This window comes from Bombyx mandarina, chromosome 06, assembly GCF_030267445.1.
Source record: "Bombyx mandarina strain Sakado chromosome 06, ASM3026744v2".
Lineage (NCBI taxonomy): Eukaryota > Metazoa > Arthropoda > Insecta > Lepidoptera > Bombycidae > Bombyx > Bombyx mandarina.
Window position 1 is genome coordinate 3837154 of NC_143213.1, and position 25029 is coordinate 3862182.

General features: G+C 35.6%; 2 protein-coding genes across 4 annotated transcripts; one reads left to right on the plus strand and one right to left on the minus strand.

The window, feature by feature from the left end:
• Positions 1-55: 55 nt before the first annotated feature.
• LOC114239986 (uncharacterized) lies at positions 56-7771 on the plus strand. Of its 3 annotated transcripts, XM_089728093.1 has the most exons (3): positions 56-3261; positions 3343-5464; positions 5622-7771. In XM_089728093.1, exons 1-2 carry the CDS (start codon positions 3125-3127, stop codon positions 4952-4954), a joined length of 1749 nt encoding a protein of 582 aa, XP_089584219.1. In that variant the 5' UTR covers positions 56-3124; the 3' UTR covers positions 4955-5464; positions 5622-7771. The 3 variants fall into 3 exon arrangements, with proteins under 3 accessions (XP_089584219.1, XP_089584218.1, XP_028026234.1); XM_089728092.1 differs by having other exon boundaries at positions 56-5464; XM_028170433.2 differs by lacking the exon at positions 56-3261 and having other exon boundaries at positions 5050-5464.
• Positions 7772-12668: 4897 nt separating this feature from the next.
• beta-PheRS (phenylalanine--tRNA ligase beta subunit) lies at positions 12669-23176 on the minus strand. The gene is made up of 12 exons (XM_028170279.2): positions 22998-23176; positions 22869-22924; positions 22533-22687; positions 21210-21366; positions 19434-19610; positions 18988-19167; positions 18274-18449; positions 17620-17769; positions 16307-16439; positions 15752-15962; positions 14617-14763; positions 12669-12902 (listed from the first exon to the last, which is right to left on the minus strand). Exons 1-12 carry the CDS (start codon positions 23053-23055, stop codon positions 12751-12753), a joined length of 1752 nt encoding a protein of 583 aa, XP_028026080.2. The 5' UTR covers positions 23056-23176; the 3' UTR covers positions 12669-12750.
• Between the last annotated feature and the right edge of the window lie 1853 nt (positions 23177-25029).

Here is a 25029-nt window from a genome sequence, read left to right on the forward strand (position 1 = left end):
ATAAGTTAAGAAGTATTGTCACTCATAAAATAATTTATATCAAAAGTCACCAAAAATGTAAAATGAAAAAAAAAGCTATACAATATTTGGTATATTCACATTCTACTCTAGAGTGTGTATTTAAATAGGGTTATTGGTAGACTAGATCTTTTATTCAACGTCCAGACATACTTGATATCATCATAGTAACTCTAATTAACTACGGGTTGCAAAGAACCATGGTTCTCAGAACAGACGAAACAAGCTCAGCCGACCTTGTTTTTTTGGATTCGTATTGTTTTCAATAGTAAGTAACAAATTTCCATTGTAAAGAAAGAAATTTGAAATACTTTTTATTTTAATTAATTTACGCTTTAAACATAGTAGGCCAGTACTTCAACAGTAAGTTACAGGGTCTGAAACCTAGGTTTGGAATTCAAAAACTTTTTTTTTTAAATAAGCCTTGTTTATTTTTGTACACGACCATCATCATCTCAAGCACTTGCTTACTCGAATTTCATTTTAAAAATGTTCAACCCTTGACATAAATAAATTAGTGTCAAGTCCTACCTTCGTTATACTTATATAATTAAATAAAACCACAATCTCGTCCGCGGAATATAACCTGTAACTACTGTATTTTTTTCCTCGGGTTTTTTTGACCATCACCGCTGAAGATGATGTGAAGATGATATGAAAGAAGATGCATGGGACTAGGAGATGTATGGAAATGGTAGTGCAAGGTAGAGGGGAAGTGGTCGACCGAAGAAGACATGGATGGAGTGTGTGAATGACGAGATGAGAGACGAGACGGCTGATAGAAAAATGGAAGAGAAAAATTTGCTGTGCCGACCCCACCTATTGGAATAAGGTGGAGAAAAAGAAGAAGGTATGTATTTTTGACCATCAACAATGTATCTCATTTTGAATGGGTAATTGAGAAACATAATCAACATATCTTTTGCCTTATACTTTAAGCATACAGGCAATATAGCAGTCCAAATAGTAATGAATTGTGCTCCGATTGTGCGGCAAAAAAGAGATGCTGGAATCCTTTCAAACAAATTTTCCGAGAACTCTGTACCGTAAAATGGGGCGATTAGGGACAAATTCCAACTTTATGAGCAATTTTAAGGTAGTTGTTGATGTATATAATGCTATATCAGGATCAAAATGATTGAGTCTTGGGGGCATCTTTGTTGTCTAATTTAAAATTATGCAACTAGCATTCCAGTTTAAGCAAAAAATGCAAAAATAGGTGTAATCCCTATTTACCCGAAAATTGCGGTTAATTGGGATGAAATGAGAAATTTCCTAGGGTTGGCACTACTTTTATTTTTATATATAGTTTTAATTTATTTATTTATTTAGTTGCAACAACAAAGTGATCATCAATAAAAAAAATTGAAAAACTGACAAAAGTACATGGCAGACATCACCTCAATTATAGGTGCAATCGACAGTGCTGATATTTCTATCTGGGTTAAGAGATTAGGTGTGTCGGTTATTCCATGGATTAATCAGATGAACTCTGAACAAATATTAAATATTTTATTATGTATTACTTAGACATTTTTGTCCACCTTGAGATTTCATTGATCTTGTTACATGTCTCTGCAAAATCGACTTACTTATATTAAATTGCTTATCTATTTCAAATAAAGACTTATTCCCAATTTCGCTTCGAATAAACCAGATTTTTACCAACAAATTCAAAAAATATTGTTATAACTACATAGACAACCCTACAAACCTGTACCTATTTATACTTAGGTCGTTTCCATTTCACGTATTCTCATCCCAATTGACCCCTTTTTCGTTGTTATTTGTACCTAAGACGTCCCCAATATCCCCAAAAACAACAGATTTTTACATGTATTTTTATTTAATCAAATACATTAAAACCAATAACAACTGAGACTTACCTTTAATATATATGCTGGTTCAAACACTAAATAACGTTTATAAATCATAGTCGTCTTCTATTATTATCAAATAAATAAAAGAGAGCAAAGTTTCTAGCACTAAATTAATGACCACCACAGGAAGTTAATTTGAAACGCGATTTTTTATAAGTTAGCAGCTATTATCATGCATATTCAGAGTTGTTTTGTGAACCTTGAACATTCTACTATTAAACTACAAAAAATGGAAGATTTTGCAACGAATATAAAACTTATATTGAGCGTCGAAAGATTTTCCCGGTTTTTTCCCGATTCGCCTGTCAATCCCTAATCGCCCCATTTTACCGGTATATAAAATATGGAATGAAATACTCAGAGCGCCAAAGTCTTTCTTCCATAAAGCCAGAGTTTCCAAATGACCCGTGAGAGCAGGATTATCGATAATCCGAACAGCGCTCTACTATTCAAGAGCAGCTACTAATCGGTAACCCCGCCGCGAAGGTGGGAGCATGACGTACAAGCCGCACTTTTCTTTTACTTATGGATGTATGTAGCGTAAGCCTTTGTCCAGGCGCAAGATACCACTTCGCTCTAGCCTATAGCACTCCCAAAAATTTTAAGACCAGTATGGGTTTACCTTCCAAATGATTTAAATGATAATACAACACTTGAAATATCAACTCCAACAAGCTCGATGCGCTCGGAAGGTTTCGCTTCGGAAGAGTTCGGTTTCGCTGGAATGGGGGTGTCCTGTCAAACGCATCCTTCTTCACATTGGAATCACGCTCATGATAGAGATTGCAGAACCTTGCGGAACACTAGCGTCAGCTGGGTTACAGTACGGTAAGGCATGTGGCATGGTAGGCTTCGGGCAGTCCGTCGAGCGAAAGTCGATCGTCTTGTGAGCGGAGACGGCGTCAATATGATAATGATTTTAGATTCACAGACTTGTCTAAGTTTTTCTAAAATATACGTTAAGAATATTTTTTCCAATGAAAAAAAATTCAAATTTCGCTGCTTATGTATTCTTTGTTATCTTTCCATTAAAACATAAACATGAAAATCATTATTTTCTGTGGTTTCCTTTAATTCAACGAATAGCGGTGGAAAACACTGCTCAGCAGCGGTAGTGTTGAACTCACGACTTCCTTAAAATTATTATAAATAAAGAAAGGTCTACTGAGAAACGTGTTTCACAAACAAGTTAGTAGTTTGTAACAAAGCCGTAGGTTTCCGTTGAAATGTGGTTACAAGCAAAACTTATTGGTTTTCTTTTTAATTTTTTACTTTTAATAATAAATACACGATCGTTTTACATATCCCCAGGATCCCACGAGTTCTTAGTGACAGAAATTGTCCGCGTGAAACGTCAAGCCGGGTACGTTTACAACAAGCCTAGTATTCAATTTGATTTGCCTTCGACATCTACTGTATCCACTCAAGAACCAAATGTTGACAGGACGCAGGCGCAGCAGATGTATTACGCTTATCCTGCCCCACCTAAAGAACAATCTTCTAACGCGGAAATTGTTGGGGATACAACAACAAAAGGTAACAACGGTGGCAGCGCTGGCGGTTATAGCTATGGTTCACGAAACACGATTGGCAGTCAACAAGATGCTGGCGACACATCATCACAGGCCATTAGTTTAGGCACCGGTCAATTAACAAATACCAATGCTGGATATGGTTATAATGTGCCAACGGATGTTGGTAGTCCACCTCAAACTAACACGGGTTCACGTGCGACTTCCACTGGTTCTACTGCTACCAGTTCTGTCTCCACAAGTTATTTTTATGACACTCCATCATCAATCTCTAATATTGCCACAGCAAAAAGTCAAATTACTTCCGATTCATCTCAAACAAGCAAGAGTGCTGCTGGCTACAATTATGATTCTGTCGGAATTACTAACAATAATCAGAAATCAAATGATTTAGTCAATCAAAATACAAACGCTGAGCGTTCTCAAAGTACTTCACCTTCAGGCTATAACTACAACAATGCTGGATTGATTGCAAACAATTTTGGGCAAATCGAAACAGAAACCATTTCAGTAAAAGGTGGATTGACAGATTTATCATCTAGTTATAATTATCAAGCGCCATCATCAGAATCATTAATAAATACAGAAAAGAATTTATTAAATTCAGAAGCTGGATCAAAAGCTGCGGGCTACGGTTCTGGACCTGCTCCAGTGACAAGTACTTCCATAAATTCCATAGCAAGTCAAAGTGCTTTAAGCGAAGGAAATTCACAAAAACAATCGGGAAATTCTGGGTATAATTATAATACTCCGACTACATCCAATACGGTGGAAAGTGTTAAAAAAATAACCATTCCGAATTCCAGAGCCACAAGTTCCGTATCAGCTAATTACAACTATGAAGGACCTGCGCCAAGTCAAGTAATAAATACAGAAAGTCTACGATACCTACCGCCAAGCTCTGGGGCTGGTTCAGGCGCTAGTGCTCCCGCCATTAATTCTGGCACGAATAGGTCAAATGGAATCAATAACCAATACGTACCTCCAACGAGTTCTTTTAGTACTAGCGTACCAGGGATGACGCCATTGGCTTCGTATATACCGCAAAGCAGTGGAATTTCTTCATCAAGCTCTTCTCAAGCATATTTACCTCCATCGAACTCTATTTCAACTAATCAGCCATCGCAATTGTACGTTCCATCAATACGTAGCAATACACCACTTAGTTCGTCAATGGTGTCCAATTCACAGACATATATACCACCATCAACATCCCAATATGGGATATCAAGCCCTGGTCCACAATTAAGTACACAGACCTCTGTTGCTTTGTCATTAAATTCATATATTCCGCCGCAGAATACAGGACAGCTTAGTGCACCAAGCATTCAACCATCAGTACCATCACAGTCGTATCTACAGCCATCGAGTCGAAATTTGAGTAGTGGAACCAGCCAACCTAATGGAAATTACTTACCTCCTACATCAGGTACACTTACCCCAACATCAGTGAATTCTAACTATTTATCTCCAGTGACAGACTCTTCTCTACCGGCTGTATCATACCTGCCACCGAAGATTTAAGTAATTAAGAACAAATCCACATTAATTAGTAAACAGAAATATGTCAATAATACTATCTATTATTTACTTATCCTTAAATATAAAACGTAATTGTTATATTTAAAATGTAATTGTTATATTCAGAACGCTGTTCATTTTATTTTAATATTAAAAATAAAAAATAGCACTGTCGAGCTAGTGGTTATTTGCTCTTTGCCCAATCAGTCACACAAAATAGCTATCCAAGAGATCAAGGGAAACGTCAAGTGTCACAATTAAAACGTCATTCAAAAATAGCTTCAAGAAATCAAAGATGAAAGTTATTTTTAATATTATGTCTTAAAAATTCAGTTTGGTAAACTCTCTAAATTTTAGAATGAATTCTGATAAATTAGACGAGGCGTATTCTATTCTATTGCATACATCACATAATGAGAAGACTTTTATTTATAGAGGAATCTTATTAAAATTATGCGTTCTATAAAGGCAAATGTTAATTTATACTCGAGTGCGAAGCAAGGTGATTATAAGGTAATATAAAAATAAAGTGATTATCCGACAAGTTTAAATAATTAAATAAAAATATTTCCTATATTCATGATATTTAGTTCTTTATTGGAAAGTGTAACTAGTAAAATTAAGTAGGTAATGTAGGTAAAGTTTTAAAGCTACTTATTTTTTATTACAGTTTATTTCGTGTGACATTAAGCATACATCAATTATCAAAATAAAAGCGTGTGCTGGTGTATTGAACTATGGTGCACCTGAAGATGTTGAGTACTCAACTAAGTTCTGACACTTTAACTATAAATGATCTCCCAAATGAAATACTTATTTATATATTCTCTATGATCGATTTTGAGTCCCTGCTAGCTGTAGCAAAAGTTTGTTCAAGATGGCAACAACTGTGTCTCACTCCTTGCGTATGGGATAACACTCGTCTTGTAGTGTGTATGAAAAACTATGTTAGTATTAGTGAGAGTATAGTGCCTTTTGTAGCTAAGTATTTAAAGAATGTTAAATTACAGTATTTTAAATTATATTCTCAAGTTAGGACTTCCTTGATAAGTTATTGTCCCAATTTGACTCATTTAGAAATAAGTATATCTCAAGTTGACAGTTGTATTTTTGAAGATCTTGGGCATTGGCCTAATTTAAAATTTTTGAGCTTTCGTAATTCACTCATAGTTCAAAATTCTCAAAATGCGAATGGTAATTTTGTTTATCATTTACCTTTTGAAAAGTTAAAATATCTTGAGACTTTAATCTTATCAAATTTTGCTTTAACTCACAGTAGTTTGTACAGTATGCTTCAGTGCACTAATCTGGTCAGTATTAATATGGAAAAAATGAAGAATATCCCTGCAAACTTCCTTGAATCTCTATTAAGGACAAAACAATCTACTTTAAGAGCTTTATATATTTATGGGGATACATTAAATGATGACATTATGAGACATGTTTCCAACTGTAGAGTTTTAGAGGTTCTTCACATTATGACATGTAAAATATTATTTGACTCAAGCTTGTTACACTTGCATAGGCTCAAAAATTTACAATCTCTGAAACTTCGCCATGGGTATTTTTCAACAAGTGCTTTGTTAGCATATTTTAGCAATAATACATTTCAGCACTTGACTTATTTGAGCCTATCGAGATGTCTTCATGTGACCATGCAAGTGGCAAAAGCTGTGAGAACAAGTGCTCCTAATCTTAAAGAATTGTCATTTTATCTGTGTCCATTTATAATAGCTCCAGATTTTAAAAGAGCTGAATTGGAAAGAATGTTTAAAATACAGTTATTGCTTGACTAACTTACTGTATACAAATATTATAAATAGCAGCTGAGAATATCCGTCCAACCAATTAAAATATAACAGAATAATCCACAACATGTAGAACAGACATCAAATTTTAAGAAACATATTTGGTTACTTGGGCAGTATTAAGTTGTGTTGTGACATCTTACTTTTAATTTTTTTAACAAATTATATAATTGAATATTACTGAGTATTAAAAAGTCAAACTATCTGCATAGTAGATAGATAAATGTAAAAATAGAAATATTAATACCAACTCATCAAAATATTGTTTCTATTTGACAGTAACCAGTGGTGCCTTATTTCCTTGAATTGTTCTTAGAGGACAATTAGATTGAAAGTTTTGTAGGATAATGGAAAAAGGTTTTGTATATCTGTATTTTAGAAAAACGTTAAATTTGGTTTCTAAAAAGGAAGGCAAATGGAGAAACATTTACATATTTTTTGCATAATTTTATGTACTAGGTACCTTGTTTTTTTAACTTGCTAAAATGAAGAATAATTTTTCATCACAATTTTAGACGAGTTTGTTAGTTTTACGACGAAACGAATTTAAAACTCGGCAACATTATTTTATGTTAGACATTAAAAAGTGTATGTTTTAAAATGAGTATGTAGTTCTTGAAATAAAATAAAATTCAGAATTAGTAAATTCACTAAAAGTTAAAAATCCTACTTATCTATAGTGCTATAGAATTGAATAATAAGGCCAAATTATAAACAAAGTTAAGATATTTTATTATTCTATGAATATGGATGACTAAGAAATACCTACTTTAAAAGATTATACATTGTCAAAAAAACTCGAATAAAAACTGAAATATAACCGCATAAGATTATTGTTTCTGTCATGACATTTAATGTATTGTGAAATATTGAGTATTATATAAAAATACGTTTGGAACCTATGTAAGATATTTTTGTAATATTTACCTATCGTGCAATAATTTATAATAGTATATTATACTATTGTTTGTCTAATTGTGTTGTATACATATGAATAAAATTTCAACACAAATTTTTCTTTAATTGCTCTTTCACTGTATTATATTTTGATGCGTCTCTAGTTTCTAATGTGTTGTCGTCGTGGCCTAAAGGATATGAAACCCGGTGCATCATGCGATGCGACTGCGGCGGTGTCCGAGTCCCGAGGGAGGTACCAACTTTTATACTAAAATACATGCATACTTAACAAATGTTCACGAATGACTTCCACTGTAATAATAATTATAATAATGTGTATTAATTTATCTCTTAAAAGTATAGTACAAATAGAGGTAAAACCTATAATTTTTATTGTTAGGCTTTGAAGTAACTGAAGTATGTACTACGTTCAAAGACCTGTATTACTGATCTTGAGGCTCTGTGCGGTTGTGAAGGAATAACGTCGTGTAATAAAAATCAAAGCGCAAATTATAATTTGCATAAGTACTGTTGGTAAGGCTTTGCCATCCTGCCCATTTCTGCCGTGAAGCAGTAATGCGTATCGATTTGAAGGGTAGGGCAGTCGTCATGAAAATCGTCTCGTAGTAACCACCCCCAACCAGGTGGACTGTGAGCTCGTCCACCCATATAGGCTATAATTTTTAAAAAAAAAAAACCGGTTTATCTCCGACCCTGCTTACGCAGGAGCCACTCACCATCGACGCCCTAAACACGTTATTACGGTTCTGTCCGATCCACTAACACAGTTATTAGACGCTTGCAGCTCTAGCAATAGGAGCAGGCGTAGGGACCCTTACTGGTGGTAGGACCTCTTCTGAGTCCGCACGGGTAGGTACCACCGCCCCGTCTATTTCTGCCATGAAGCAGTAATGCGTTTCGGTTTGAAGGGTGGGGCAGCCGTTGTAACTATACTGAGATCTTAGAACTTATATCTCAAGGTGTGTGGCGCATTTACGTTGTATATGTCTATGGGCTCCAGTAACCACTTAACACCAGGTGGGCTGTGAGCTCGTCCACACTTCTAAGCAATAAAAAAAAAAAAAAGTAAGTAAGAGTTTGAGGTGAAACCTTACCAATAACATTAGCCTGCAAAGTTTCTTGCTGGATCACAGCGGGTAGTGATTCCGATCCGGTAGTAGATGCATTCGTGAGGTCTTAGGAGTCCTTAGGTAGCGCTCGGGCAGCTGCCAGCAAATCCCAACCATCTCAGCCCGTGCTCGCCTAATGAAACTGGAAAGGGCTCTGGACTAACAATACATCTATGAATGCTCAAAAGGCAGCATTTACATTGTTAATGTCTATAGGTGGAGCACGTCCACCCATAAGAACAATAGAAAAAAGTTCTTTATAGATATTTTATTACCTACTTAAAGAATGATGGACATATAATTATGAACGTTTATTTAAAAGGAAGATTTTTTTAAGCTAACTAATAAATAATAATAAAAAATTTAAATAACTGCACGTGCTTCCATGCTAATTGAACATTCGTTGATACACATGATTATTTAAACGTAAATAGATAAACTTTATATATTACTACTTATTGGTTGGTCACAAAAAATAAGAACCCATTTCCATGCTCTGAAGCATTTTGCCACGTTACCAACTAGAGACACTCGAGAGCAATGAATCCGGGTCACTAAAAAAAACCTATAAATCTCGGAAACTAAGGATCCTAGCTTAATGAAATAAATTGTGCTTAGTAGACAAATACATTCTTCATAAATTAAGGTATTAAAACTTATTAGTTACTGCAAGTTTATGTCATAAAAAAGGGATACTTTCGAAGATGGAACTACGAAATTACTGCATTTGATTTTGCTTTTGTTTCTAATCTGTCATTTATTTGGGTCTATAAACCACATTGATAGTGTTCAATTTATTATTCAACCTGTAATCATGTCGCTTACTGAAGAATGCACCAGAATCCTCACAATGCTGAATACCGGCCGGAGTCAGCGGTATACAGCCAGGACTATCGGTATCGCTGTCAAAAGTACAGAGAGTTCTCCGATGTTACGAGGAAACTGGCTCTAACCTGCGTAGACCAGGAACAGGCAGAACTAGGTGTACCACAACACGAGAAGATCGATACTTGGTGATCAGTTTCGACGCCTCGGAGGAAGTACCCCAAGCGCATGGACAGTAAGACTACGACTTGCTAAAGCTAACTTGAAATCATCTAGACCTGCAAATGGTCCTAAACTGGAGCGTGGTGATTGTATTTCAAGACTAATATATGCCCAGAACCATTTAAATTGGATTATTCAAGATAGGTCGAAAGTTGTGTTCTCCGACGAATCAAAATTTATGCTCTACAAACACGATGGAAGACACAGGGTGTATAGAAGAGCAGGGGAAATATTCAAGCAAGCATGCATAGAAGAAAAAGTAGCCAACGGTGGTGGATTTGTACTTGTGTGATCCGGAATTTCATCTGAGATTCGCACAGAACTAGTATCCAAAGAAAACAGTTCTTTAACTAGCGTAAAATATCTGGAAAATCCTTAATGTACACGTTGGGCCATTTATGGTCAATTTGGGTGAGGATACCATTTTTATGCATGATAATACCCAACCTCATACAGGTTTCATTGTGAATGACTACCTACCTACAAGAGATGAACATTACTCGTATGGAGTGGCCAGCACGCAGCCCCGATATCAACCCGATCGAGCATGTATGGGACGAGCTAGGGAAATGCGTAAAACAACGAAACCCTCCCCCAATCACGCTTCACGTGCTCAAAATTGCTCTCACAGAAGAATGGACCAATATTTACCAAAATCGTATAATAAACGTGATGTAAAGCATACCAAACCGCGTAAACGCAGTAATGGAAGCACGAGAAGGCAATAGGTACAAAGTATTAAAATTCAAGAAAATCATAACTAAGTTGTACAAAAATGTCATGTCTCTTGTTTTTGTTTTATGCCGGCCACTGACATGCGCGCAAATATTCGTACATTGTACGAATGTTTGCGCGCATGTGAAGGGCCGTCAAACATTCATTCGCAAACCTAGCGGCTGTGCAAATAAGTTCGCATACTCAATTTGCGAACCCGTTTGCGCTTCCTCCTACACTTGTTTACGAATGTCTCACGAATTTCTCCTCCTTTTTAATTCGTCAATAGAACATTGAAGAGAAAAAGAGTTTTGAATTCTTTCCCAGACATCATTAACAGCCATGCTGTTTTTATGGGATTTCTTTTGATGAAGATACGCTACACAGTATATATTATTATACTACATTAACTATGAAAATGGCGACACGTCCGTTACCTTCGCAATCGTCGGCGCAACTGGGCAAGCAGGGCAAGCGAATGTGTGGGAGACTACGCGAAGGTTCGAGGTTCGCGCGCTTTGATGTCTGTTAAAAAACCGACACAGCTTGGAAAACCACGAATGCAGCGAAAACTTTGCATAATCATTTGCGAATGTCGTCCCACACTTGCGGGTTTGCATATTCGTGCGCATGTGAGTGACCGGTGTTAAGGCAAGATCAGCAGTATTTTTTTCTTTATGGTAGTAGTTTTTAATAAATAAAATGTAGTGGCTTATAAATTTTATTACTTTCATTTAAGGGTATTATACTTAGTCTGGCCATAAATACTGTTACAGTTAAAAATAAACAAAATATTACATTTGAATTTGGAGTCTGTCATTTTTATATGATTGCTCATTGAGTTTTCTTATTTTGGCGCCAATACATTGTACAATATTTTGCGATATTAAAATGGAGTGGGGTGGTAAGGAGAACCGAATCGCTGTGATTGCATTACACAAAGTAGGTATGGAGCCAAATGCAATTTTTAAAACTCTCCATACGCTTGGTATTAGTAAAATGTTTGTGTACCGGGCTATTAATAGGTGCAATGAGACCTCCTCTGTTTGTGACAGAAAAATATCTGGCCGTCCACGTAGTGTTCGTACGAAAAAGGTGGTCAAAGCAGTAAGGGAAAGAATTCGAAGAAATCCTGTGCGAAAGCAAAAGATTTTATCTCAGGAGATGAAGATAGCACCTAGAACGTTGTCGCGTATTTTAAAAGATGACTTAGGACTTGCAGCCTATGAGAGACGTACTGGTCATTTCTTAACTGATAATTTAAAAGAGAATAGGGTGGTAAAATCAAAACAACTACTGAAGCGGTACGCAAAGGGAAGTCATAGAAAATTTTTGTTTACGGATGAGAAATTTTTTACAATTGAGCAACATTTTAACAAACAAAATGACCGTATTTATGCTCAAAGCTCTAAGGAAGCTTCCCAACTAGTTGACAGAGTGCAACGTGGGCACTATCTGACTTCAGTGAAGGTTTGATGGGGTATTAGCTATGAAGGAGTGACTGAGCCATGCTTTTGTGAAAAAGTAAAGTCGGGGAAATGTGAAAATTAGGAGTGCTTTTTTTGCCCATGCTGTTGGATCTGTTATGTTTCTTTGTATCAGACAAGGAAACATGGATCAATTCCAATACAAAAATATACTGGAAGAAACAATGTTACCTTATGCTCAAGATGAGCTCAGTCCACCTGGTGGGAAATGATTCGTCGAGTTTATAGACATGAGAACAGAAATGACGCAGCTCATTTTGAGACGTGAGATGAAAGGCATTAGTTTTATTTCAATGGTTCCACTATTCTCAAACCCAGACCGTATTAACTCTTATTTAGCTAGAATTAGCAATACATGTTATTGCTAATACCCATATGCCTATATGTATTTTTGGTTCATTTTACTACACGAAACCTTTTTTCATTGGAAGAAGTTGCTCTCCGAGTATTGATATACTAATGCAACTGGCCAGTCTATTTATTATGTGCTAGAATTACGAGACTCGCCCGGTGGTGTTACGAGGAGCGTAATGTATGTTTATATTCAATTCGAAATACGAATGATTTAGTTATTTTTGGCCACTATACAGATCACTATGTTTTTTTAATTAAGGTAATTGAATTTAACAAATGATGAACAAGCTGTAAAATTAAATTTATTTTCATATCAAATGTGTGTGTACATTCGTAAATTTAACACAAAATGCATTTTACATTTACACGAATGGTTCAATATCTATTTCAACAGCAGAGCACGGATTCGTAAGCTCGAATGCTGTCAGCACATTCGGGTGGATGACTCCAATCTTTCCGATTACTTTTCCTTGAAGTACAACTTCAGCGCAGCGACCAGGGAAATAAGCGGGATCTAAACAAAACAAAATTATTTCGAATCATCTTCGCATCGCTTTTATTATAGTCGATACGACATCCCTAAAATTGTCGAGAACATTCCTCACAAGTCAAGTATTTTCGATGTGTGTTTCCGCTATTTGACAATATATGGCGATGTACTTCTCGGGCGTTCTGGATGTTACTAGATCCTTTGATTTTCGTTTCTGCTATTCGGCGATAGATGGCGTTCCTCTTACCGGGGTAATAATTTTTTTATTGCCCTTGTAGGCAGACGAGCATACGACCCACCTGATGGTGAGTGGTTACCGTTGCCCATGGACTTCAGCAATACCAGGGGCAGAGCCAGGCCGCTGCCTACCGTTTAATACTCTCCACAAGCCTCGTTTGAAAAAGGACATGTCATAGCGCTCGGGAAACACCGTAGAAGGGAGGTCATTCCATAGCCGGATGGTACGTGGCAAAAAGACCTCAAAGAAACGCAATTTCGATGAACGCAGCGGTTTCAGATAATATGGATGAACTCTGCTCCGATGGCGGTAGGTGCGATGATAAATAGGAGATGAGGGGATCATCTCAAAGAATTCCTCAGAGCACTCCCCATGGAACATACGGTACAAAATACAGAGGGAACCGAAGTCCCTCCGCAGATCCAATGTTCCAAAATTCCAAAGCCGGATGGTATGTGGCAAAAAAGACGTTCTCTTATAATTTCATAATGAGATCGTTAAGCTCTGATACATTTTCACATTGCTAGAACTATCCTGATTAACTCGAGGGGTGAAAGGTTATTTTGTTTAAACGACATTTTTGCAACTTTACAGGAGTGCCATTTAAAGTTTAAAATTTGGGGAAAAATTAAATGTCATAACAAAAAACTTCTTCAGCGATTTGAATGGGGTAAACTTAATTGAAGTTCAATTAAAAACATCGAATTGTTGATACTAATACCAAATAAAACCCACTTTTAATTATAAAAATAAATGTAGCTTAATCCAAATTGCCTTTTACCTCTCGAAATGGTGTTTATATTATAAATAAATTGTTGTGCCACAATGGATTCAATACGATATACATACGTTTTAATATTAAATTGTTTTCCTAGAAAACTCAGTATTCTTTTAAATATTTTATTTTAGTACTATATTGAAGTGCGAGAGACACGAAGTATTGGAATAAACGTGGAGACGAGTCCTCGAACCGGACGACGCCACGGCGGGCTCACTATACTGTACTACTAGGGTTGCCCGTACTTTATAATAAAGTATTGTACGATATTTAAGGTAATTAATTGTATTCTGTACTTTATGCGAACAATAAAGTAGGTACAAATACTTTATTTGGCATGATTTGGTTTCTTTGGGATTTTGAAAAGTTTAGTCTTAGTATGTATTTTTTCGTTAAGCTAAATACATCGATTGCTCAATCGATGTCGCCACTCGTCAACTCCACATCACTTAAACACTCGTTTTTTAACAAATATTTCTGAACGCAACTTAACCTCAAATTTCAATAATATCACTGTCAATTGTCACACTTTCATGTTTAAATTGTTCCATTCTAATAAAAACTATGTATTTAAACATAGTAATAATAAAAAATAAATACTACTTTATTTTAATACGATGTACTTTTTTCCCCACCTATAATAACCAATGTACTTTATCTGCAATTAAAAAGGTGGCAGCCCTATGTACTACCCGTAAAGTAGTCGAAGTGAGTAGAAGTACCTTGCGCAGGTCGCAGCGCGTACTGGTCGCGGTGCCGCACCCGCAGCTGCGCCATGAGCCGGTCGAGCAGCCCGTGCACGTGCTGGAAGCCGGCCGCGCGCCCGCAGTGCACGCCGCACGCGCGCCGCACGTTGCGGGCCCCGCTTTCTGAGCGCACGCACACACGCATCGTATGTTTATCGATATCCTCAGGAATAATCATATTACTTTTTCTTTTTATTTTTTCTTTTTCAGGAAGAACTTGAATTACACGAAGCATAGATAATACACATAAATTAGTTATAGATAAGCAACTCAAGCAAGCAACAAAAATGTTTACGGGCGTCGGCCACTAGATGGCTTCGCGTCGATTAGTTTCTCATTGTTCCTGTAGATGGCAGTAACATATTACCTATCCTATATTAAAATATTTTTATAATATTTTCAATGAAGAATTTTGTAAATTTTCAGAAACCACAAATTGATAAAATTTTATCAATTTGTCTAAAGCAAATAAAGACTTGTATGATTTATAAATTTTTTATTTTGTGTTTAGTTATACAATTATTAAATGCTTTAACTTTAACAACATGTAAGTTTAGGGGCATCCGCAACAAGATGTCGCTAGTTTCTATACAAAAAAGATTTGTCGTAAAGTACCGCAGTTTCAGGGCCCTGACATGAAGACATGTTATTTTTAAAAAATAAGGGCTAGTAAGAGGTTTCTAGTAAGACCTATCTTCTATATGAACATAAGTTTTACAAGAAAACTAACATTACTACTACTGCTACGGATTGAAAGAACGGAAATATAAGTAATTCCAGGCGATCAGTGTGTTTAGTAAGAGTTTTTTAACTTCTCGATCGCGTAAAAGTCAACTCTTTGTATTGAGTTGGAACAGCGCCCCTGGCGATAAGCAAAGGGAATCGCACTAAGTACACAGACAATACGTAACTGTTAATGAATTTTAGTTAAGTCCGGCCACGTTTCATTTTGATTATCGAAAAATGTGTTTTTTTTAATTGTACAACAAATGTACAAAGTTCCAAGTTTAACATTCAAATAAAGAACCCGAGAACCTACAGTATAAAAAAATATTTCATTTTTTTTGAATTAATTAATTATCGTGTTGTTATTAATTCAGACCAAACTCACCGGCATTCTCATCTAGAAGCACAACATCGCTGATCTCGAAGAGTTTCAAAGGTAAAGGCATTTTTTTGTTTGCAGCAATGGTTTTCAGCAGCCCAGGCAGTAACAACGTTCGGACTACTTGGAACTCCAGGGTCTTGGGATTGGAGATGTGGGCGGCCGGTACATCTTCGATTTTAACACCCAATTTTGTAGACACATCTTCACGGGAGCACTATAATTAGTATAAATTACGAAGCTGTTTTAAAATTTGTATTTTCAAGTATTCTCTGAATTGTGCTTAATCTACAAACTACTACTATCCATTAATTGAACTAAAATGAAAAGTTTCTTGGCGAGCAAATAGAAACAGTTTTCTAGTGTGTCAACGTATTAATATAATGTTATACAAATAAATCGAACAGAGCACATTCAACCTCTTAGGCCCAGGCCCGTCGGGCGTGCACCGCACAAGGGCGACGGACTTATTCAAGATTAAATTCCTATCTGAAAGTCCAGCAGTCTAGCAGTGTGGTTCTAACATCGAGGAATACTTGGGATTGTCACGATTTTACTAACAAGTGTGAAGGTGAGCGCTTCGGTGTAGCCGGCGCGGGCGCACTCGTTCCGCAGTTGCTCCGTGAGTTTGTTGGCGGGGTCCTGTCCGCCTGACGTCACGGCGCGGGCGGGGCGCCGCGCTATGCGGTTGTACCTGCAGCGACACGGGCCGGTTACTTTTTTTAACGGATTTTATGACCTGGTAACTAGGACCTTTAGGTCATATCTTATTTGACAAATGATAATATGGATTGAAATGCAGATGATTAATTTGAGACATTAATCAACTAAGATGAAATTAAATGAAATGAAATGAGATGATATGGGATGAAATAAAATCTCAGTAAAATGGTGGTCATTTACTGAGATTTTTTCAGTGGACTTCTTGGAGGATCCTGAGAAGTTACGTCCAGCGGCTTTGTTTCATTTTCGCACCTTTGTGCACTTTCACAGATACTAAACAGTTAATAAACCACCGTTATTACACATTTAAACCTGAAGAAACATTAAATAGACAAAATAAAACAAATCACACAGCTTCACTGCACGCGTTTCCGCCAAAAAGTCCGGCCGCACTTACGGTATGCACACCGTCGACCTTCTACTTTCAATGCGTTCTTTTATTTATTACGTCTTTTGTTAGTAGTTTTAATCGTTAATCAAATAACTTTATTTATTAGATTAACGGTCTTATTGTGGTAGTTTTACAAATTTTTTTGTTAAATTAGTTTTTGCTGTAGTTTAAAATGTGATATGAAATCCTTGTACCCTTTGAAGTTTCATGTATTTACTATTACTAGTGGTCCCGCAGTAGTCGAAATTCGACTATATTCAATTGAAATTATAAGTTTGAACATTATTATGGTTCTATTGTCAAAGACTGTTATTATTTTACTTCCTATAATCACAGATTTCGCCACTACATTATAGAAAAATAAATTTAAAGACAAACAAAATATTAATCTATGTTCAATTTGACCACAGACTAAACAATAACAAAAACAAAAGTTAGACAATAAACGAAGAGAATATCTATGTGTGTGTGTCAAATACATGGTAGTGTGTGTCATGTTTCATTTATTGGGTAAATGTATTTTTTTGGCATAATAAAAAAAAATAGCGTTCTGCACTCCCTCTCTATATTCTCTATAAGTGTGTGAAATTTTATACTCCTTCATACGCGTAATTTTGGTAAAAAGGGGTACAAAGTTTTTGCTTCATGTATTAATTTACTGTTATGATTCACATCGAGTATAACATTCACCAGTAAAACGTTCTTTAATTGAAAACGTATTTTATCAGTTGTTTATTATATAATAAATAAACAATCTTACCCGTATGCTATAGCGATGTCTTCGTAGAGGTCGCAAGCGTGAATGACGTCGTGCCTCGTGGGGGGGACTCGCACGCGCAGCAGGGAGCCCTCGTGCGCGGTCTGGAGACACATCCGGGACAGCAACGACGCTAACTTATCACCTTCTTCACTGCAATTACACAAATGTATTCAATCTAACTGTTTATATATGTACATGTGTATTTCTGCCGTAAAGCAGTAATACGTTTCGGTTTGAAGGGTGGGGCAGCCGTTGTAACTATACTGAGACTTTAGAACTTATATCTCAAGGTGGGTGGTGAATTTACGTTATAGATGTCTATGGGCTCCAGTAACCACTTAACACCAGGTGGGCTGTGAGCTCGTCCACCCATCTAAGCGATAAAAAAAAGAAAAATCTAAATAATACTTAAACTGATGGACAACACAGCCACCGATAGTAAAAAGAAAAAATATAGTTTCAATATGTGCTGATATCAGAGGCATAAAGCTCGGACCTGCTTTTTCGCTTTTCATACAGGCATAAAATATGTGTAATGAATAAATATGATATATACATATATAATGAGCACGCAAATTCAACTTTCTATTTGTAAAGTCGACAAATACGTGTGTTCAAGAGATCAGTCTAATTAAAAATTTTATAAATGATAACCTGATCCCAATATAGTTGTTGGCTTTATCAACATTAATAAGTTCTTCTCTGTATTGAAGCTTAGGATACAATTCGTAAGTTCCATCAGGAGAGAAAACTTTACATTGTTGTACTTCATACTCGCTCGTGCAGTATTTCGAGAACATGCTGACCACCGTGTCCAGAACTACAATAGCCTAAATAAATAAAGTGCAATTAAAATTACTTTTTTTATGTTTGATATTTTATATTTCTGGTGGTAGGACCTCTTGTGAGTCCGCACGGGTAGGTACTACCACCTCGCCTATTTCTGCTCTGAAGTAGTAATGCGTTTCGGCTTGAAGGGTGGGGCAGCCGTTGTAACTATACTGAGACTTTATATTTCAAGGTGGGTGGCGCATTTACGTTGTAGATGTCTATGGGCTCCAGTAACCACTTAACACCAGGTGGGCTGTGAGCTCGTCGACCCATCTAAGCAATGAAAAAAAGAGTAATTTTTTATAGTATCTTCGTTAGTTAGTATTAGTATCTTCGTTTTTATAGTATCTTCGTTTTTATAATATCATCATTGTCAAATAATTAAAATAAGGCTATTATATTTAATGACGTCACCATAATAAGAATGAGGTTGTGCAAGAGAATTATATTTATTCCAAATGGGGGTTTCATTAGTAAAGGAGTTTTCTTCCAAATCTAAGAATGGAAAACAAACACGAAAAAGATGAAACTACCTACCTTAGTTAAATCAGTTGCAGTGCATTCTATGAATACATTCTTTGTATTTAGTGTAATTTTAGAATGATCACCATTAATTATTGGAGGCATAGACAATATCATTCCGTTTTTATCTTTGATGATTGGATACACTGGGCTCTCCTTTATGATTCCTAAAAATTGTTTTAATTGGGCGTGATTCTGAAACAGCAGATTTATATTTATTTTGAAATGTAATCAAGTGTTTGTGAAGTAGAATGATTTTATATATCATCATAGAGAAGAAAACAATATAGTATGAAGTAGAATTTAATTGTGTAGTGTTTTCATTCAACAAAAGTTTTTTTTTTGCCACATTTCTAATCAAACTGTTGTGAATAGTATGTGTATATTCATCTGTTAATTATGAATAGATTATACTATAATTATGATACGTTCATTTATGAAGGGGATAATTTTGTACATACGGAATATAATTCCATCAATTCAGGTGCAGTTAATTCTTTTGGCTGATTAAGAGCTTTGAACTTAATATCATTTGGAGGCAGTGCATCATAGACGAATGGACCATGTACAGTGTCCAGATCATGCGTTCCTATAGCCACTAAAGTTCTTTTCCTGCAAATGTTTTGGTGCAGTTTGTCCTGAAAATTAAAACATAAAGGGATATAATACCACTATAAGGATTTTATTTGTTCTTGATTTGTCACTAACTGTTGTAGCAAATACACTTTTGCCTGCTGGTGACCTCGATGAACTATCATATAGCTAAAGGTAGTGATCACTTGAACTCTTATTAATATAATAATACCCCTGGCATTTTTTTAAGGATGGAGAGATTACTAGTCGCCCAATGACATTTTTAGACAGCTGAGCGAGCACAGGCTCAGCCAGGAAAGATGAGAATGGTTAACACCTACCCAAGCGCCTCCAAAAAGACCTAGTAGCTTAGGGGCATCTGCTTCAAGAATGCATCTGCTACCAGATTAAAAACGCAACATGCTGAGATTTTAAGTGCAAGAAACTCAAGATGCTCACCATGTTTTGTGATACGGTATATATGCTTGGATTTCAAGTTGAATTCTATGATGAGTTTGACAAGTACAGTTACCTGGGTCCCTACGCTTGCTCCTACTGTTAGAGCTGCAGGCATCTGATTACAGTGTTAGTGAATAAAATGGAGTTTGCAGACTTTCATCAACAATAATAACTCCTTACCATCAGATGGGCTTGCCAGCTTACAGTTATAATAAAAAACATATATTAAAATTAATTTATTAAAAAAAAACTGATTCAAGACTATCATGTATAAAATGCTATAGTAGAATTATTTTGTCCGTGCAGTTTGGGTCATAAAAAATTGGAGCGGTGAAGCGAGTATTTCGCTCTCTCTTCTACTCACGAGTCTTATTGACGGGCATAATGATGCGCATTATGCTTGTCGATAAGCGTTATCGATAGTGTATTTAGTTTTGTCATTTTGTGGGTTAGTGATAAAAATGAAGGAAAAAATCACTTATCGAACACTTACAGCACATATCGCCGCAGTAAGTTAACGAGTACGGCAGAAATTAACACTTTGTAATTTTTTGGGATCTATTCTTATTTCAGTGAGAAATTTTAACACATTGTTGATAACAAACACGTGCAAATATTATTTTGAATAAATTTTGCCGTTTTGATACAAAACAAAGGAGTAGCCATTGTGTCACTAAAGAAATTCAGAGAACGAATGCATAAAAATACATTTCTCTTCGACATAATGTACTATAATTTGCAGGTAAATACAAATGACTCATAACATAGCAATGTCTCAGCACCCTTCGTATACCACCCCGTCGCCGTGTACCTGCCTTCGATGACTTATTTGTTTTTATAGACGCCCGCGCAACATGCTGCAAACTGCACGGACAAAATAATTCTACTATAAGCAATTCCTCATAGACCTACACATTGTGAAAGGTTTTTTTAGAATTATGTCTTTGTCAAAGGTCAAAGTAATAAAATATAATGAATTTAAGGTTCATTTAAAAAGTGCAGTAGTTGTGTTAATGTTGTTCACTTCATACGATTTAGATTGTCTGTAGTCTTGTCTGCTGGTCTGTAGTCTTGTCTGCTGTTCGAATTAAATTCTTATTTTTATACTTACTCCACTGATACCTAGCTGTGCAGGCTCGCAATAATACACTGCTATCAGTACATACATTAAAATGCTTTTAATGCTTGATATATCAATTTATTACCTGTAGATCAATGAAACTATCATAAGATTCCTTTGTAAAAGTAATGCCTCTAAGTACAGCGGCTACAGCGTATGGTCTTATTTGTGCTGTGGCCATCGTCAGGTGTAAAGAGTTACAGTCTTCATATTTTTTCACTTTGTACTGAGGTGGAGGTTTCCTGAAATTTATTTATATTGATCTCATCATTTACTTTTACCGTCGCACCTGCTGCTTACAATGGTTCATAGTAGCAATGCTGCTAGAGCAAAATGTGTATCTACTTTGAAACATTGAGTTAGTTGAGTGTATTTTAAGTCATTATTTTTACCACTTAACATCCTGCTCTAGAATGAACAGTCACAGTATTACTGTACAGTATTCCTTGCCAGTCTTTCTTGAAATCTTTAACAAGTCTTATTCAAGAGAAGTTTGAAGGGTGTCCTCAGTAGTGGGCAAAAGAGGTAATAAAAGTTTTCACTAGAGAATGGGCAGCAGCTTTTCTTAGTATTAAAATCCAAGTACAGCTCTGGAAGATCTCAACAGAGCGAACCGGTATTTCACACCTGGATAAAGAATTTTGTTTACAAAGCACAGGTTCGGCCTCGCATGGAGTATTGCTACCACGTCATGGAGTACTTTCATTAGACTACATAAAGAAGAGAGCCATTCGGATTATTGATAATCCCATTCTCACGGATTGTTTGGAACCTCGGGGTCTGTCGAGGGACTTTGGTTCCATCTGTATTTTGTACCGTATGTTTCATGGGGAGAGCTCTGAAGAATTAAGGATTGAATTGAGATGATACCATCATTTCAAACAATACCATTGCACTGCCCGCCACCGGCGTAGAGTTCATCCATATTATGTGGAGCCAGCGTTCATCCACAGTGTGTTTCCAGAGATATTTTTTGCAACGTACCATCCAGCTTCGGAATGAGTTCCCCTCCACGGTGTTTACCAAGTTCTTCTTCAAGGCTTGTAGAGAGTATTAGACAGTAGGCAACACTGATGTCCATGAGTGACGTTAACCACTCACCATCAGGTGGGCCGTATGCTCATCTACCGGCAAGGGCAGTAAAAAAAGAAAACTGCAATAGCATTCATTGGTGGTAGAGGATATTACGAGTAGGTTTTACTATCCTGCCTATTTTTGTTACAAAGTATTCATGCATTCTGCTTTGCGGGTTGCAACCACTCTTATATGATTTCAAATTTATGTCATAAGTTGGGTGGTAATATTAACAATGTAATAACTGGGCTCTGGTGACTTCTTTACACCAGGTGGACTTGTTCACCCATACACAATATATAAATAAAATAGAAAAAAATGTTCATTAACTTACTTCCCCTGGAACACTAATAGACCATCAACAAGTCCTTCGAGGCACAATAAGTCATATCTGTTGGCTGGAATGTCTATTCTGTAGAGGATCTCATCAGATAATTCAGCATCTGTTTGGTCACCTTGTTCTTTAATTAACATTTGTTTCTCCGTAGTCTGAAATTGGTAGACACACATTAATATCGCCACAAATCCTTTCTTCAAGCTCTGAATTCAAGTTAATACATTTACATATATTTTTCAAGGTAAATCATTATTTTAATTATTACACTAAAACTAGGTTTCAGATCATTATTTCGTTTTTTTTAATTTAGTGGGTCCTAAAATGGGTACTCACAACTTCATCAAGCTCTAAACCAAATTTGAAACATAGGTCTTGAAATTCTTCATCAGCTGAAATGTTTCGATAAAAGCATTTTAATTTGAATTAAAATTAAACTAATTTTTTTACAAAATATTCTCATACTGTATGTAGAACCGAGGGCGGCGAAAAGCACATCGCGCTTTAAAGAAATTGTAGGCATTCTTGATAAAATTAATTAAAAACAAGTGAGTAGACCATATGTGAAATATGTCAGTGCTGCGCATAGATTATACACTTAATTTATTTGAGTGCTGCGCTCTTCCAAAACCATCGGTTTTTTTTTGGTACCATTTTCCTTATCAGGAAAGGCAAAGGGATCTACGCCCATACAGCCATGTCTTTTCTAAAACCATAGATAATACAAATTCTATTTAAGGGTTTTTCTGACCTGGTAACTAGGACCTTTATACCATATCTTATTTTAATTTATAAATATTCTTATTGTGTTAATTTAAAATAATAATATGGAGTGAAATGAAATGAAATAAAATGAAATGAAGAAGATTAACTTTAAACATTAATCAACTGGGATGAAATAAAATAAAATGATATGAGATGATATGGGATGAAATACAATCTCAGGAAAATGGTGGTCATTTACTGAGACTTTTTCAGTGGACTTTTTGGAGGATCCCTAGAAGTTACGTCCAGCGTTTTCTGTTATTTTCTCACATTTGTGCACTTTCACAGATATTAAAGAGTTAATAAGCCACCGTTATTTTATTACATCTTTAAACCTGAAGAAACACTAAGTAGACAAATGACACAACTTCATTCCTCGCATTCCCGCCAAATAGTCAGTTAATACAAAAAAACACCACAAATCACAGAAAATAAGGGTGACAGTTCACGGCAGGGATGCTGGATAGTGTCTACTGATAAAATTGATTTAAAATAAGTTGCTCGATAATAAAAAGAAAAGCATGATTATGAAAAGCATTTTATCAGAAAATTCTATATATGTTATGTTATATTCATGAGGTACTGATATAATCATAAGAACTGGTATTTTAGAATAGAGAGTTGAATGAACATTTTATTGGATAAGTCAATATAGGATATCGGTATATATAATTAAATACTTGTCCGTTTTTATTTAGGCCATGAAAATTAGTGAGCCAACTCATATACAACTACAAAAACAATTAACACTTAATCTTTAAAAGATAAAATTTTCATCTAATTATTCACAAACGGGATAAAACATGACTTCAGTTCTCAAGACAAATAAAGTTTTTATTAAATGTATTGTATAATTATGATTAATGAAAATTCGTTTATTTTTTGTTTTGCTGGGTAGAAAACACAGAAATAGCACTAAAAACGGATTTTTGCGATTTTTTTTGTGAATCTATTATTATTAAACCATTGATTCGGCTTGATACAAAGATCGTTTTGTGTTGCAAAAATTTCCATCCCTACTAATGATTTTTACTACCAGATGGTTTCGTTGATTTTCCCCTTTTTATATTTTCCCACAAAATTTGACAGCAAAAAATGAAAAATGTTTTATGTATTAGATAAACAATAGAAATTACTTCTCCAGTACAACACCTAGGTAATACATAAAAACATACATACGAAAAAGATATAAGGGAAAAGTATTCAGGGAGCTGAACGTGTAATTCCTTTCCAGTTTGACAACAAAAATTTAAAGATTAAAACTCCACGCAGGAAAAAAACTTTAGATTTTTATTACCTCTATAGACAAACGGGCAGTACACCTGATGTGCTGAGTGGTTACCATCACTCATTGACTTTAGTAATGCAAGAGATACAGCCATGCCACTCCCTGTTAAGATTTTATGTGGAAGAATAAGCAGACTCTTTTTATTATCACAAATTATATTTTAATCACACGACACAATCTTATTAAGTAGAGAATGTATCCATGGTAACGAGTCAACATTACTAGTGCGACGACACGCAGCTAGTCCTATATCTTAACACTCCTCCTAAATGATAACTTGGTTTACAGTTATTATTTAATACACAACTATATCTAACTTAACTAAGCAAACAGTAAACTAACTAATTATGAATTAGCACAAAAACTTATTAATCCATTTATAAAACTTGTCTGTGCTCAAACTTTTAGTCATAACATCCGCTAAATTTTCATTGGTACAAATAT